The sequence below is a fragment of the Mustela erminea genome, chromosome 14 (assembly GCF_009829155.1).
Source record: "Mustela erminea isolate mMusErm1 chromosome 14, mMusErm1.Pri, whole genome shotgun sequence".
NCBI classification, from domain to species: Eukaryota; Metazoa; Chordata; class Mammalia; order Carnivora; family Mustelidae; genus Mustela; species Mustela erminea.
Window position 1 is genome coordinate 35,390,954 of NC_045627.1, and position 16,967 is coordinate 35,407,920.

General features: G+C 37.3%; 1 protein-coding gene and 2 non-coding genes across 6 annotated transcripts in view; 2 read left to right on the top strand and 1 right to left on the bottom strand.

The window, feature by feature from the left end:
- The window catches only part of CCAR1 (cell division cycle and apoptosis regulator 1), a 65,930-nt gene that overhangs the window by 26,596 nt on the left and 22,367 nt on the right, over window positions 1–16,967 (top strand). For all 4 annotated transcript variants that reach the window (XM_032312237.1, XM_032312235.1, XM_032312234.1 and 1 more), the window contains 8 exons: window positions 2,018–2,147; window positions 2,377–2,538; window positions 5,564–5,789; window positions 6,385–6,498; window positions 7,028–7,194; window positions 7,930–8,140; window positions 8,958–9,041; window positions 10,482–10,667. In XM_032312237.1, the coding sequence (XP_032168128.1) occupies window positions 2,018–2,147; window positions 2,377–2,538; window positions 5,564–5,789; window positions 6,385–6,498; window positions 7,028–7,194; window positions 7,930–8,140; window positions 8,958–9,041; window positions 10,482–10,667 (1,280 nt within the window). The remainder of the gene's footprint in view (window positions 1–2,017; window positions 2,148–2,376; window positions 2,539–5,563; window positions 5,790–6,384; window positions 6,499–7,027; window positions 7,195–7,929; window positions 8,141–8,957; window positions 9,042–10,481; window positions 10,668–16,967) is intronic.
- Window positions 6,832–6,896, top strand: LOC116573817. The gene has a single exon (XR_004279023.1). It is a non-coding gene; the product is annotated as a small nucleolar RNA SNORD98 (small nucleolar RNA).
- Window positions 14,547–14,649, bottom strand: LOC116573798. Its single transcript, XR_004279007.1, has one exon. It is a non-coding gene; the product is annotated as a U6 spliceosomal RNA (small nuclear RNA).

Sequence of the window (16,967 nt, forward strand, 5' to 3'; positions counted from 1 at the left end):
AAGCATTTAGACTGATACTTCACGTCTATATGCTGAAGCATGACCTTTCTATTTTTTTTTTTTTTTTAAGGTTTTATTTATTTGTCAGGGAAAGTGTGTGCAAAAGCAGGGGAGCAGCAGGGAGAGGGAGCCTGATGTGGGACTTGATCCCAGAGCCCTGGGATCACAACCTGAGCAAAAGGCAGACGCCCAACCGACTAAGTCACCCAGGTGTCCCAAGCATGTCCTTTCTAAAAGAGAACATCTTTCTATTTTTTTTTTTTTTCCAAAGATATTATTTATTTGACAGAGGGATAGCAAGAGAGGGAACACAAGCAGGGGAGTGGGAGAGGGAGAAGCAGGCTCCCTGCTGAGCAGGGAGACCCATGCAGGGCTCAGTCCTAGGACCCTGGGATCATGACCCGAGCCAAAGGCAAAGGCTTTATTGACCGAGCCACCCAGGCACCCTGAGACCATTTTCCTATATAATTGCAATCTATTATTCCATCTAAGAAAAAGGATTCAAGTATTTTAGTATATTCAGATCTCTCCATTTGTCTCCCAGATGTCTTTGAAGGTTGTTTTTTGTTTCCTAAACAAAAAGCCAGTCAGCTTTTATTTATTTATTTGACAGAGAGAGAGGCAGGCAGAGAGAGAGAGAGAGAGGGAAGCAGGCTCCCTGCTGAGCAGAGAGCCCGATATGGGACTTGATCCCAGAACCCTGAGATCATGACCTGAGCCGAAGGCAGCGGCTTAACCCGCTGAGCCACCCAGGCGCCCCCCCTTAGTTTTTTTATTCTGGAATAGTTTCCTACTTTTTCTTTTTTTCAAATATTTATGTAAAAGAGTGTGGGGGGTGGAGGGGAAGGTAGAGGGCTGAAAGAGAGGGAGAGAAAATCCCAAAGCAGAGGTCCCTGGGATTATGACTTGAGCTGAAATTAAGAGTTGGACACTCAACTGACTGAGCAACCCAGGTGCCCCAGTTTCCCACCTTTTCTTTCTTCCTTTACGACTTTGACTTTTTGAAGAAATTAGGCTAGTTGTCTTGTGGATTCTTTTGGAATATGGTATTATGGATGTCCCTTTATTCCTCGTGATGTTTTTACCTTGTTCTTCTATCTGCCGTATAAACTATGAACCTAATAGAAAAAGTGTAAAGGCTTTAGTAAGGGGCACCGGGGTGGCTCCATCAGTTAAGCGTCAGTTAAGCTATCTCCTTTCAGTTCATGATGTTAGGGTTGTGAAGTTGAGTCTCTGTGTCAGGCTCCTTGCTGGGTGTGGAGCCTGCTTAAGATTCTCTTTCTTCCTCACCTTCTTCCCCCAACACACCACCCCCTGACTCACTTGCACTCTCTCTCTTAAAAAGAGAAAACGAAAGGCTTTGGCCAGGACACATTATAGTTGAGGTTTTGTAATTTGTATTATATTAGGAGGCACATTCTTCTGTTAATTGATGCTAAATTTGATTACTAGGTCAGAGTGGAGAGCTCTCACTAAGGAGTTCTTTTTCTCTGTGGAAACTTTGGATAATAGTTTGGCACACTGTGAACAAATTGCACAGCAGTCTTTGGTTTACTCTCTGTGGATCGGGGATTTCAAACTATAGCCCTTTGATTTGGTCCATGGCCTGGTTTATATGGTACCTGAACTATAAATCACATTTGCATTTTTTTAAAAGATTTTTTATTTACTTATTTGACAGAAATCACAAGTAGGCAGAAGTAGGCAGAGAGGCAGGCAGAGAGAGAGGGAGAAGCAGGCTCCCTCCTGAGCAGAGAGCCTGATGTGGGGCTAGATCCCAGGACCCTGGGATCATGACCTGAGCTGAAGGCAGAGGCTTAAACCACAGAGCCACCCAGGCACCCCCTGACCTTTCCATTTTAAATGATTGTAAAAAATACATCCAAATATACAAGTAGTGTCTACTATTTCCTGGCCACAAAGCTTAAAATATTAGCCAACTTTTTCTAGTTGTAAAAACTTAACTAGATAATGCTTTTATTTAAGTTTAATTTTTTTATTTCTGTGTCTTTTAAAGCTGGTTTATTGCAGCCTCCTGTTCGTATAGTTTCGCAGCCACAACCTGCACGAAGATTAGATCCACCATCCAGATTTTCAGGAAGGAATGACAGAGGGGATCAAGTGCCTAACAGAAAAGATGACCGAAGGTATGTTTTTTTTAAGTGTACTTTTGATGGTGGTGATGGTGCACACTGTGAATGCACATAATGCCACTAACTGTACATTTAAAAATGATTACATAGTAAGTTCATGTTACACATATTTTACAACAATTTTTAAGAAGCTTAAATATATTACAGAATCTTATATTACCTGTTTTATAAAAAGAACTGTTCAGTAATGCCAGAAATACTAGTAATTTTAGAAAATTTTAAGTCGTGAAAGGGAGAGAGAACGACGTAGATCCAGAGAAAGATCTCCTCAGAGAAAACGTTCCCGGGAGAGATCTCCTCGAAGAGAGCGAGAACGATCACCTCGGAGAGTTCGACGTGTTGTTCCACGTTACACAGTTCAGTTTTCAAAATTTTCATTAGATTGGTAAGTTTTTTCCCCCATTGTTTTATTAAATAACCAATTTTGTAATTTGTCTAATTTAGTAGACTGTGTTATAGAGATACTTTTCTTACAACTTTCATCCCTAGCTTTTAATTTATATAGGGTAGAAATGTAATTTGAAGTAGGAGTGTATTTTCATATATTCATAAAATCATTAAAGATAGCTATTGAAAAAGATACCCCCTTGTGATCAACTTTTTTTTTTTTTTTAATATGTTCCTTAAAGTTACAATCATTTAAGGTCCAGATGTATTGATAACTTTATTTAAAGTCCATGGGTAGTTCATTGTGTGTGATGGAGTAATAACACAGCAGTGGACCTATTATTTCAAGTTAGTTGGGATAGTGTGACATAATAGCAACATAGATCTTCATATACACTCACAGATGTATAAATATATGCATAAAGATGTATATATAAACACATTTTCAGCCGTTGGAGTCAGAGGTAATGGGTAAGTTAACAAGAATTTCTTAGTTTCATTTGTAAAATGGAAGTTTTATCAACTAGCAGAATTACTAAGGTTAAATTTAGTGTGTGTGTATCTAAAGCAATCCAATCTGTGGCAGTTGTAGATACTCCGTAATTAATGGTGGTGGTAGGATGACGGCCAGGTAATGACGACAGTGTTGTGGTTCATAAAAAGGCAAATAGGTAAAATTACTAATTTAGTCTAAGGGAGAGGAGGAATTATCTGAAGGCCCTGGCACTGGCAATTGAATAAAAGATAAATTAACAAGTGGAGCAAACAAATTAATAGTAAAATAAAAATGAAACATTAAGGGGCGAGTGGGTGGCTCAGTGGGTTAAAGCCTCTGCCTTCAGCTCAGGACATGGTCCCAGGGTCCTGGGATCAAGCTCCGCATTGGGCTCTCTGCTCAGCTGGGAGTCTGCTTCCTCCTCTCTCTCTGCCTGCTTCTCTGTGATCTCTGTCTGTCATATAAATAAATAAAATCTTTAAAAAAACAAAAACAAAAACAAAACTAAAAGCAGTGTTTAAAGCTGTTTAGCATAGGAACAAATAACTGTGTGCACTTCAGTCTCCTGAGGACGTATTACTGTGTTTCAACAAAGACTAATAATTAATATTCATAATCCTGGCCTATCAAAAATTTAAATTTCTATACATTCAGTTCTAGGTTGAGTAAAACAGTATAATTTACTTAAACTACTTAATGCCACAAAAAATCTTGCTTAATAACTTTGCTTAATTGTTAAATAGTTCGTATTCCTGTAGTCATGTGGTCATATGAGCAGTTGTTCTTGATTTATACTAGTTTTCTTGTTACTCCTGTTTACATATATATGTTTAAATATCTAGACTGCATATATCAGAGAAACTTACTAGAAGAAAAACATTTCTCCAGTCCCAAAGATAGTAAATAGAGCAGCTCTGCTCTAAACTATTGCAGTCTAGAATGCTACCTTTGGGGGAGAATTGTGATGAATAGAATGTAAATTCAGTAGCTATCTCCTTCAGAGTTAGACGATCACACTTTCATTTCCGCCCTTTGAAATAAATTCCCAGAGCATCAAATCAACCCATTACAAATAAAAATCATTCTAAAATTACCATACCTTCTCTCATCTATACTTGAAGAAATCAAGATTGTTTTATAGTAATGTGATTATAAGATACTAAAATGACCCATTTGTATATCTTTTGTTTTATTGTAAATTAAAATCCTATAGGTTAGAACACAACTTCAAAAATTCTAGTGATGGAAAACTAAGAAACTATTATACATACTGTCAGTCTGCCACACTTTTAAAAACACTCAAATACATATTTTTCCTTAATTTGGAAGCAGAATTATCCAAATGTTAGCAACCATACTTGACAAGTTTGTCATTATATATTGTTATTTTTAATCTTTAAATTAAAAATTTCCCTACAAATACATTAGGTCATAATTTACACCTTGTCTTTAGTTGTCTCTAAAAAAGACAGTGAAGGGGCACCTGGGTGGCTTAGTGGGTTAAAGCCTTCAGCTCAGGTCATGATCCCAGGATCCTGGGATCGAGCCCTGCATCAGGCTCTCTGCTTAGCAGGGAGCTTGCTTCCTCCTCTCTCTATCTCTGCCTGCTTCTCTGCCTACTTGTGATCTCTGTCTGTCAAATGAATAAATAAAATCTTAAAAAAAAAAAAAAACCCCTGTAAAGAAAAATTAAAAAAAGGCAAGTGGTTATTTTTTCATCTTACAAATTGTTGTTTTCCACTTTTTGTTATGCTTTTAATAGAAATCCTTTTTTTCTTTTACCAGATTGATTTACCTTTGAGTTTCTTTCCTTTAAAAGCTCTGCCTCTTAGGAAAAAGAAAAGCATCCTTTAAAAAAATCAATATGCCAGATTTAAAAGCAAGAAACTTGTTCTTTTTACGTAATAAACAATCAGGTATGGATCGTAATCATTATCAGAGAGAGCGTTATGGAGGTGTTAGATAATTAAAAAACATTTAGATTTAGCTTTCATGTGGATTTTTATGCTTAATTTTGAATGTAATATAAATATGCTTGATACAGGATCTTACTATAAAAATAAAAGTAAGTTTTATTTGTTTACATTGTATGAACCTGATTGAGGAATACTCATCATATGGTACCAGTCTTCTCCCTTCTTTGTATCCATTCTATATGAATTGTAGTTTTCTAAAAAATTCATAGTTTCAGCAGAGGTAGAACTGCTTTTTATTCATATCTTCTCTGGAGCTGGTGTTGAAGTTATTTCAGAGGGTCTCTAATGTATTTGAAGCTACACACAAAAAGCAAAGAAATGAAGGTAACACTTAGGTACCAGTTATTTATTTAAAGCTGTAAGTAGACAAATTTGCAAGTAAGGTTTCATGGCTCTTTGCAGATCTGTAGCTTATTAATAATTGACCCTTGACCAGTCTCAGCTGGCTTTAAATCATGTCAGGTTATATATTTAGATGTGGAATGGAGTGAATGTTTATATAATCTTTGATATTAAGGCTATTTATTCACTTACTTATGTCTGTTTTTCAGTCCTAGTTGTGACATGATGGAACTAAGGCGCCGTTATCAGAATTTATATATACCTAGTGACTTTTTTGATGCTCAGTTTACATGGGTGGATGCTTTCCCTTTGTCAAGACCATTTCAGCTGGGAAATTACTGCAATTTCTATGTAATGCACAGAGAAGTAGAGTCCTTAGAAAAAAATATGGCTATTCTTGATCCACCAGATGCTGACCATTTATACAGTGCAAAGGTTTGTATTCTGTGAAATGTAGCTAAAACATCTGAGCAGTTATTCATATTAAGAGTGTGGAATTTATCTCCTGAAAGTGGTTGAGTTTAAGACCTAAATAGCTTTTTTTTTTTTTTTCTGCCTGATTTCTGTTTTGGTTATTTAAGTAATTTAATTTAACCTCTTTGTCTTATCTCTTAAGCTGTGAAATTCATGGTTATTGTTTTAACATTTTGAAACCCATAAACGTGAAGATGAAGTCGATTTTATTGAGCATTTTGGGATGTTCTGTGACTTCTGGTAGCATCAGATAAAATGTACTGTTGGTGAAAAAAAAAATGTAATGCTGGTAAATACCCTGTATATTAGTCTTCAGGGTGACATTTAGTATATTGCTTATGGTTGGATAGTTTTTGGCTATTTTAGAACGTTAATCAAAAAGCATTTCTTGAGAAGTTGAAACTCTATCACTATATAGTATATCTAATACCATTTCTGCTGTTGCATTTTACAAAAAAATTTTGGATATCTATTATGTAAGGATAATTAGTAGTGCTTCTCATTTTTTTACATTACTTTAGACTTTTGACAGGATTGAATTATTTGACTATAATAGGTAATGCTGATGGCTAGTCCTAGTATGGAAGATTTGTATCATAAGTCATGTGCTCTTGCTGAAGACCCACAAGAACTTCGAGATGGATTTCAACATCCTGCTAGACTTGTTAAGGTAAAATGACACATTATTTTAACGCCAGGTGTTTATTTGCTTTGCTTAGTTCTAACTGTATATGTATATATAATTAAAAATACTACACTTTTATTAACAACTAGTTTTTGTATTAAGGCACTCAAAATTTAATGATACAGATTTTTTCATTGCAGATTATGGCTATAGCTTATTTGTACATCACTAGTTCAGCTGTCATTTTGGTGTTTTATATTGTAGCATAGTACAATTTTAGTGGTAATGGAATTAGTATATCTTTGGATTCCTTTAAGGTGTGAATTATAGCTTGTTTCTTTAAAGAATTCTTTATCTGAAGAAATATTTTAGAAGGATGAGTTATGATGTGTAAATCCTATTCCATTGCTGAAATGCAGTGTGGAACACGATGAACTGAACTCTTCCTTGACTGACAGATACCAGAGGTAGTAAAAATGATATTGGAAAGGTTTGTACCTTTCCTTTTCAAGTATTTTATCTGTAATTTGACAGATTGCATAATACATGTAAATGATTCTTTGTTTTGAATTAGTTTTTAGTGGGCATGAAAGGCAAGGATGAAGCCATGGCCATTGGAGGTCACTGGTCTCCTTCGTTGGATGGACCAGACCCAGAAAAAGACCCCTCTGTGTTGATTAAGACTGCTATTCGTTGTTGTAAGGCTCTGACAGGCATTGATCTAAGTGTATGCACACAATGGTAAGTATCAATTCATTTCTTGATTAGAAATGTTTTTTTCATAGTTTATATAGATGTTCTTATCTGTCAGCCTCCCCTTCCCCCTTATTTTAGCAGTCTTGATCATGCAGGTAATCTCAAAGGAAAATCCCCATTTGTAGCAAAAGTTTATTTGGTGCCAAAAATGTTTGGGAGGGGAAAAGGATTAAGAACTAATCAAAATAAACTGAAAATTATTTAAATGTTTTGTTATGCTTTACTTCGGAAGTTGGATGTATGTTGAAAATATTTTTCATTTCATGCATAGCTGGAGAAGATCGTCAAGAGAGAACTTCATTTCATTATAATTCTTTTGTTATAAAATGATGTAGTTGCTGATTATTTTTGTTCAGCCATATTTTCTCTTGAGGCTTATTTGTCTTTTGTATTTTAGTGTATTTCTTGTGACTTAATTAAGAATATTCTTTTTTTAGCACATGAAATCTGAACAGCTATCCAGCTTCTTCAGGTATTCTCTAAAATATGGGTAGCTCTATAATCAAACTTGAAAATGCCTTGGGGAACATATTCTTTTAACCATAAAATATTGTACAAATGTACCAAAAGAGGAACTATGGCTTCTATAATTTTTTTTTCTTTAGACCAACCTCAAGTCCTTGCAGCAAAATTTCTTTACTTGATGTGCTACAAGTGAACTAGGGTCTTTAAAATGTATTTTAGAATTTTTTTTCCAACATGCTTCTTCCCTTGCAACAGGTACCGTTTTGCAGAGATTCGCTACCATCGCCCTGAGGAGACCCACAAGGGGCGTACAGTTCCAGCTCATGTGGAGACAGTGGTTTTATTTTTCCCGGATGTTTGGCATTGCCTTCCCACCCGCTCAGAGTGGGAAACCCTCTCCCGAGGATACAAGCAGCAGCTGGTCGAGAAGCTTCAGGGTGAACGCAAGGAGGCTGATGGAGAACAGGCACTGAACGCTAATCCCTTTTTCTATTTCCGCTTCTCACAGGCACAGGAACACAGGCACAAATGCACACCACACACTACATAACAAACACACACGGAGGAACATAACTGGTAACAGCGACTGGTAATCCAGCTTTCAGCAGTATAGTTGTATTTTCTTTTCTTTTAAAAAAAAATCTGTCTAGTATGCTAACTTTAAGAGTGCTGAGACCTCAAAGGAAAATAAGTTGTGCTTAAATTGCACAGAATTTTGTTTTTATCATAGGTCTAGTTGCTGGAATCTGGGACCAGTTGTTGAGCAAGATTCAGTATTAAGCCATTTTAAACATTTTGCCATTTTCTAAAATTTAAAAAATTTTCTCTTTCACGGTCATCAGTTCTAGTCATGGATATTTGAAATTGGACAACCACAAGTCTGAGAGATTTGGCATTTCAGGCTATGTGGCATCGTCTTTGGTACATTTGAAAGGTCTGACTAAATCAGTCTTAACTTTGGGTGGCTTGAAAATTGGGGCAAGATCACACACTGTGTGGTTAGTGGAGACCGGCAGTGTTTGTGCATCCCTGATATCCTTTGTGTTGTAATTTATCACCCTTTTGTGTTTCACAGATCTGGCTTTGATTGGCTGATGAGTGTCTTTGTGATCAGTTAAAAGTGGTAGAATGTATGTACGTGGACTTGCCTAAATAATAACTTTAGGAGAAGACAATCTGAAACATTTGTGACCTTGCACAGATCAGCAACAGACTTTTAAAAATAAATTACCTTTATTTTAAGGTTTCAGAATAGTAATTATGTTCTTAACTTTGTATATCAGGATGAAGAAGAGAAAGATGATGGTGAAGCGAAAGAAATTTCCACTCCTACCCATTGGTCTAAACTTGATCCAAAGACAATGAAGGTAACTTTGAAATTAATGGTATTTAATGTGAAATCTCTGGCAAGAATAGAGAATGAGATCAATGTTTTATCATAAAAAAACCATTAAAAATGAAGTCCACTGATTTTATATAAATATTCCATATTGTATTTATGTGTGTGTGTATAATGATTAAGTAAAGGTTGAGTTCATAAATCAGTTCAGTCAGCATCTGTCAAATGTAATATATAAGTATCTATAGTGTGAGTAACATCATTTTTTTATTTGACTACTGACCAAGTAGGTAGAATTTCTGCACTTAAGTAGTTTAAATTCAAGGATAAGGGAAGAAACAGGAGAAGGATTATTGAGATTATTTTAATTTTTGAAATAATATTTAAAAAGTAGATTGATACACATCTGAACTGGGAAGGAATAATTAAAAAGCCTTTTTTGAAAAGCATTGGTTAAGCTGTACTAGTTTTTCTTTGGCCCCCAATGTCTTTGGACCTATTATCATTCTGTACTTTTTCATTTCTGGGCTTATAATGTGAATGTAGACCCATAAAATTCTATGCATATACATTCTACATAGATCAGAAGAGCACAACATTTTGCAGACTGTTATTTTTAACACAAAAAAGCTGACCCTTTTTTAAACTTCTGTTATCAGCAAAAGACTGATTTTCTTCCTTTTTATGAGACTAGTTTTTTTTTTAACCCACATTGTTTTTTTTAATAAGTAGAGAATATATATCATAGGAAGATTAAGTCTGTATCCTAGGATATCAAACTGATGGCTTTGCTGTTAAATTTCTTATTTTAAAACTCATATTTCTTTTGATTATAAATACAATGTATTTTAAAAACTGGTACCTACATAGAATAATAAAAGATAAAAGTGACTCAAACCTATAACTCAAACACAACCTCTGTTAAAATTGTAATGCATTTTTTCTATTATTTTTTTATGTGTATAAGCTTTGTGATTGGTTGGTTGGTTCTGATCACATTTAAAATATTGGAAATCTCATCCTTTTAAGGTTGGTGTTTCCCATGTAATTATTTTTCAGTGTTCTGTATTCCTCCCATCTAGTTGATGTGGTATTATGATGTTTTATTGGATGTTTAGATTCTTCACATTTTTGAGGAAGGGACTGTTACGTGAAATATGTGGAGGTTTGGTTTTTCGTTTTCTTTTTTTTTCTCACAGTGTTCAGAATATGTCTTAAGGGTAAATTGATATACATTAGAATTTCTGTATCAAAGAGCATTAATTTTTTTTAAAAAAGCATTTTAAAACAGGTTATAGATTATCTTTGAAAAATATTCTATCAGTTTGCCTTTTCATAAACGTGTTCTGAGGTGTACAAGTGTATTTTTCACCATTTTAAAAAACCACACAAAAGATAAGTGCATAGTTTATTCCCTATTTCAGTATCCCATTTTATTTTTCTGTGTTTTTATGTTCTGTGTATTTAGGTAAATGATCTCCGAAAAGAATTAGAAAGTCGAGCTCTTAGTTCTAAAGGATTAAAATCCCAGTTAATAGCCCGATTGACAAAACAACTTAAAGTAGAAGAACAAAAAGAAGAACAAAAGGAATTAGAAAAATCAGAAAAAGAAGAGGAAGAGGAGGATGATAGGAAATCTGAAGATGATAAAGAGGTATATACTATTAAATATATTGGTTTATAAGGAGTTCTTGAAATATGTCTGTGTGTATACTTTTATTAAGATAAAACTATAGTGGCCCCTTCCCCCTGGTTGCTTGCTCTTCTTTCTAAAATATATATTTTTTTTAAGTTATAACCACATAACTCTTAAGATTCAACCAGTTTGGCAAGTTTGACAAATGCATATAGTTTCATAACCACCACCACAATTAAGATATAAAACAGGGGGCGCCTGGGTGGCTCAGTGTATTAAAGCCTCTGCCTTCAGCTCAGGTCATGATCCCAGGGTCCTGGGATTAAGCCCCGCACTGGGCTCTTTGCTCAGCAGGGAGCCTGCCTCCTACTCTCTCTCTGCCTGCTTGTGATCTCTGTCAAATAATAAATAAAATCTTAAAAAAAAAAAATAGATATAAAAGAGGTCTGCCACCCCCTAAAAATCCTCTGTGTCCCTCTGTAAGCCCTTTCCTCTCTCCATGTGTACCTTCTGCCTCCCAGACCAGCCTCTCAGAGCCACTGACCCGTTCCATGTAGTTTTGCCTATTCTAGTATAGCATGGAAATGGAACTGTATATTGAGTCTGACCTCTTCAGCTTAGCATAATACAGTAGAGATTCACCCATTTTGTTGTATATATCTCTACTTTTTTCTTTTTTTTTAAGCTTTTATTTATTAGCTCAGTGGGGGAATAAAGGGAGTAAAAGGGAAAGGGAGAGTATTCTAAGCAGACACCACGCTGAGCACAGAGCCTATTAGGGCCCTATCCCACAACCCTGAGACCAGGACCTGAAGCAAAATCAAGAGTTGGTTGCCCAATTGACAGCCAGCCAGGTACCCACTAATTTGTTCCTTTTTTTTTTTTTTTTTTTTTAAAGATTTTATTTATTTGTCAGAGAGCGAGCGAGCGGGAGCGAGCACAGACAGACAGAGTGGAAGGCAGAGTCAGAGGGAGAAGCAGGCTTCCTGCGGAGCAAGGAGCCCGATGTGGGACTCGATCCCAGGACGCTGGGATCATGACCTGAGCCGAAGGCAGCTGCTTAACCAACTGAGCCACCCAGGCGTCCCTAATTTGTTCCTTTTTGTTGCTTAATAATATTCCGTAGTATCGATGTATCACAGTTTATTGGTTTTCCACTTGAGAGACATTTGAGTTGTTTCCAAGTCATGTATTTTTAATCTTTCCTTTTAAAAATGAAAATAAATTATTCATATGTTTGGGGCACCTGGCTGGCTCAGTAATTAGAGCATGAGACTCTTGATCTCAGGGTGATGGGTTCAAGCACTACATTGAGCATAGAGTTTACTTAAGTTATTCGTATATCTTAGATATAGAAAATGAGAGAAAATTGGATTGAGGCATTAAGTTCAGAGATTTGAGTTCTAGTGAAATGCTTGTCCCAGAATTTTGCTGCTTCTACAGCTCTGTGTCCTTAAGGCTCTGAGACTATAGATTCAAGCCATCTTGTCCTCTGGATAATTAAGGTAATTCCTGGATGCAGAAGCCTGTCATTTCTTTTTGAATTTGAAATATAGGAATACAAGAAACATGTTAGAATACCAGTAATTGGAGAAACTAATGTTTTTCGTAATGTGATGCATTGTGGAGTATACATCATTTATGAAGTATCTTGCCAAAAATGTTTACCTTTATCTAATTGTGAACGAACCATCAGATAAATTTAGAATGTGAAAAATTCTACAGAACAGCTTGTCTGAACTCTTGAAAAAAATGTCTATGTAGTGAGAGACAAAAGAAAAATGTTTTACGTTAAAAGAGTTTAGAGGCACCTGGGTGGCTCAGTGGGTTAAAGTCTCTGCCTTTGGCTCAGGTCGTGATCCCAGGTTCCTAGGATCAAGCCCCTGCATTGGACTCTCTGCTCAGCAGGGAGCCTGCTTCCCCCTTTTCTCTCTGCCTGCCTCTCTGCCTACTTGTGATCTCTGTCTGTCAAAGTTCAGTGAGGCATAAAGCCATAAAGAGTAGTTTGGGAATAATTGGGTATACTTGGTTATGGATATGGATGTGATATTAGATAATACTGAAGCAGGGCTTAATTTCCCGGATGTGATAGTGGGTTTGTTTGTTTTTTTAAGATTTTATTTATTTATTTGACAGAGATCACAAGTAAGCAGAGAGGCAGGCAGAGAGAGGAGGAAGCAGGCTCCCTGCTGAGCAGAGAATCCGATGCAGGGGCTCTATCCCAGGAACCTGGGATCACGACCTGAGCCAAAGGCAGAGGCTTTAACCCACTGAGCCACCCAGGCGCCCCGTGATAGTGTTTTTGTGATCATGTAGAATTGCCTTGTTATTCAGAGGTGCATTGATTTGTGATTTCTTATTCATTAGATTATAAATATTTATCTTGACAGTGAAATTGTCTCACTTGGCCAGTGGGAGCCCTTTTGAGTTGGCTTCTGTGTCCTTTGGCATGCTCTCCATCATATTTTGAGGACTTAATTATTTTATAGCACAAAGCAGTGTTGCAGTTTCACTGAGTACTATCCCTGCCCTGGCACTGAAATCATCCATTTTCCCAGGAAACCCTGATACTTTTTAGTGAAGAAAGGTAATAATATTTAGAAGCCAAGATATACTCATTGGTATCATTGTTGTGTTGCTGACAACCCTTGTCAGTGAACAGAGCTATGGTACAGATATATATTTGTTTATACTTAATGTTTATACATATATATGTATTTACATCTGTACTTGTTAGTAGATATTGTGTGTATTGAGCGTTGTAAATTTATACTAGTATCTCCAATTCTGTTCCCAACACCAGAGTTCATTTCAGTTTCTCCCTTTCTTCCTTTTTTTTTTTTTAAAGATTTTATTCATTTATTTGACAGAGAGAGAGATCACAAGTACGCAGAGAGGCAGGCAGAGAGAAAGGGAAGCAGGCTCCCTGCTGTGCAGAGAGCCCGATGTGGGGCTCGATCCCAGGACCCTGAGATCATGACCTGAGCTGAAGGCAGAGGCTTTAACCCACTGAGCCACCCAGACGCCCCAGTTTCTCCCTTTCTATATATCTGATTCTTTGTCCAGTAATGAGAGACATAGCTTCCATTGTACTTAATAATCTATTTACTTACTCAATTGTCTGTTGCATTCCCTCTCCTTTCTGGATACCCTCTTTACTCTATGTTGGTCTGATTCCCTACCCTGTATTCTGTCTTTATGTGGATGCCCTTGCTCTATTTGGATTTTAATATCTGGTAACTGGGCAGCTTCCATCCCCTGTGTAGACACCTGCTTTGCTTGGAGGAGTTGCTTTAGAATTGAATTGTTCCAAAAGAGTAGATAGAGAAGGCAGAAAAAAGCTGATTTTCACATTTTGTTGTTAGCAGCCACTGGGGTTGAAAAATGGTGATAATTCTTACCATTTTCTTTTCACATATTTTCCTCATCTTCTGTTTGGTTACCTGGTGGTATTGTTTACCTCTTTGTAAGTTTATACAAAAGAAGGCAGGATCAATCCTTGATTCTTTTCCTTTTTTCTTTTTTTTTTAATATTTGTTCTAAAGATTTTATTTATTTGACAGAGACAGCAAGAGAGGGAACACAAGCAGGGGGAGTGGGAGAGGAAGAAGCAGGTTTCCCGCTGCACAAGGGGCCTGACACAGTGCTCTATCCCAGGACCCTGGGATCATGACATGAGCTAAAGGCAGACACCTAATGACTCAGCCAACCAGCCATCCTTTTTATTTATTTATTTATTTATGATTGTATTTATCTGAGAGATTTAGAAAGAGAGAGACATCACAAGCAGCGGGGAGAGGCAGGCTCTCTGCTGAGCAAGGGGCCTGATGCAGGGCTCAATCCCAGGACTCTGGAATCACAACCCAAGCTGAAGGCAGACGCTTAACCGACTGAGCCACCCAGGCGCCCCGTCTTCTTAATTGAGTCATCCTTGTGCAAGGCCCATGCTAATCTTCTCCATGTTACTCTAATTTTATTATATGTGCTACGAAGCAAGCACTGTTTTCATTTACTTTATGCAGCTTTCAGGGTATTGAATTGGTTCCCTATCATCTTCTGATGGGTACCTGTTTGTTTTTAAACATCGTTATGGGGGGTGCCTTGGTGGCTAACTCAGGTGAGCGTCTGCCTTTAAGTCGCTGTCAGTTTATCATCCCAGGGTCTTAGGATTGAGTACCACATTGGGTTCGCTGCTCAGCAAGGAGCCTGCTTCTACCTTTTCCTCAATTCCTTCCCCTGCTTGTGCTTTCTCTCTCTCAAAGCCTTTTGGTTTTTTATTTATTTTTTTCTTTGTAAAAGTATTTATTTATTTATTTATTTGGCAGAGAGGGACACAGAGAGGGAACACAAGCAGGAGGAGTGGGAGAGGGAGAAGCAGGCTTCTTGTTGAGCAGGGAGCCCAAATCGGGGCTGGATCCCAGAGCCCTAGGATCATGACTTGAGCCTAAAGCAGATGCTTAAAGACTGAGCCACCCAGGTGCCCTAGATCCCTTTTTTCCAAGCAAAATTTCTCTAACAGATTTTTTTGTGGTAAAATATACATAAAAATAACTATATACTATTTTTAGTGTACAGTTCAGTGGCATTAAGTACATTTACAGTGTTGTGAAACTATCCCTACTTTATACATCAAGAATTTTATTCTGGAGGGTAACTCTACTTATTATTTTAATTATTTTAAATATTTAATGAACAGTAAGTCCCCATATTTATCTTCTGCCATACTCTATAACCTCTGTTTTGCTTTCTGTCTCTGAATTTACCTCATGAAGTGGAGTCATACAGTATTTGCACTTTTGTGTCTGGTCTCTCTCACTTAGCATAATGTTTTCAGAGTTCATCCGTGTTGTAGCAGAATCAGTACTTCATTTTTTGTTTTGTTTAGTTTATTTGACAGAAACAGCTAGAGAGGGAACACAAGCAGATGGAGAGGGCGAGGCAGGGCTCAATCCCAGGACCCTGGGATCATGACCCAAGTTGAATGCAAATGCTTACCGACTGAGCCACCCAGGCGTCCCAGAACTTCATTTCTCTTTATGGCTGAATAATATTCCATTGCATATATATACTACATTTTGTTTATCTGTTAATCTGTTGATGGACACTTGAGTTGTTTTCACCTTTTGGGTGTTGTGAATAAAACTCATCTAGGGGTGCCTGGGTGGCTCAGTGGGTTAAAGCCTCTGCCTTCGGCTCAGGTGATGATCCCAGGGTCCTGGGATCAAGCCCTGCATCGGGCTGTCTGCCCAGCAGGGAGCCTGCTTACCCCCTCTGCCTCTCTGCCTACTTGTGATCTCTGTCTGTCAAAATAAATAAATAAAATCTTAAAAAGAAAAAAGCTATCTACAAGCATGTTTTTAGGGCACCTGGATGGCTCCCTGTAATTGTTTCGTATGTTCTGTCACCTCATCTTTAGTTTTAAAATTCTTATTTATATTGTCTTGGGGTGTATGGGTGGCTTATTTGGTTAAGTGCGTTCAGTTCAGGTCAGGATCCTGGAGTCCTGGGATCAAGCCCCATGTTAGGCTCCCTGCTCAGCAGAGAACCTGCTTCTACCTCTGCCCCTCACCCCGCTTGTGCTCTCTCTCTTTTTTGCGCTCTCAAATAAAATATTTTTTAAAAATAATTCTTATTTATATTCTTTCATATCTTGTAAGATCTTAATCTCTTTCAGTATGTTTTAAAATAGTTAAGATTTTTCTCTGTGCCTGTTTTTCTGGCCCACTTTCATTGTCTGTAGGGATGTGATTCTCCTTGTTCTCCTTTTTTAAATAGTAACTTTCTATAGGACTTGACCTCAATACTTTCTTTTGCTCGTTTTAAGGCGGATTTAGTTTTCCTAACATTTTATTAGAAGAGGTTGTTTAAGGGGCCCTGGGTGGCTCAAATAAGGGACCAACTTTTGGTTTCAGGTTAGGTCATCTGACCTTGGGGTCATGATATTGAGCCCCCTTTTGAGCTCCGTGCTCGGGGGGGAGCCTGCATGTACTCACACGCTCACTCTCTCAAATAAATAAACCTTAAAAAAAAAAAAAAGGTTTCTTAAGATCACTTTTTCCGAACTTCATAAAGATCTCTAATCTGGGGGCGCCTGGTGGCTCAGTGGGTTAAAGCCTCTGCCTTCGGATAGGTCATGATCCCAGGGTCCTGGGATCGAGCCCTGCATCGGGCTCTCTCAGCGAGGAGCCTGCTTCCCTTTCTCTCTGCCTGCCTCTCTGCCTACTTGTGATCTCTGTCAAATAAATAAAAATCTTAAAAAAAAAAAAAAAAAGATTTATATTATGTTGTTTTCTTACTCTGTTTAAAACTGTGGTGGTT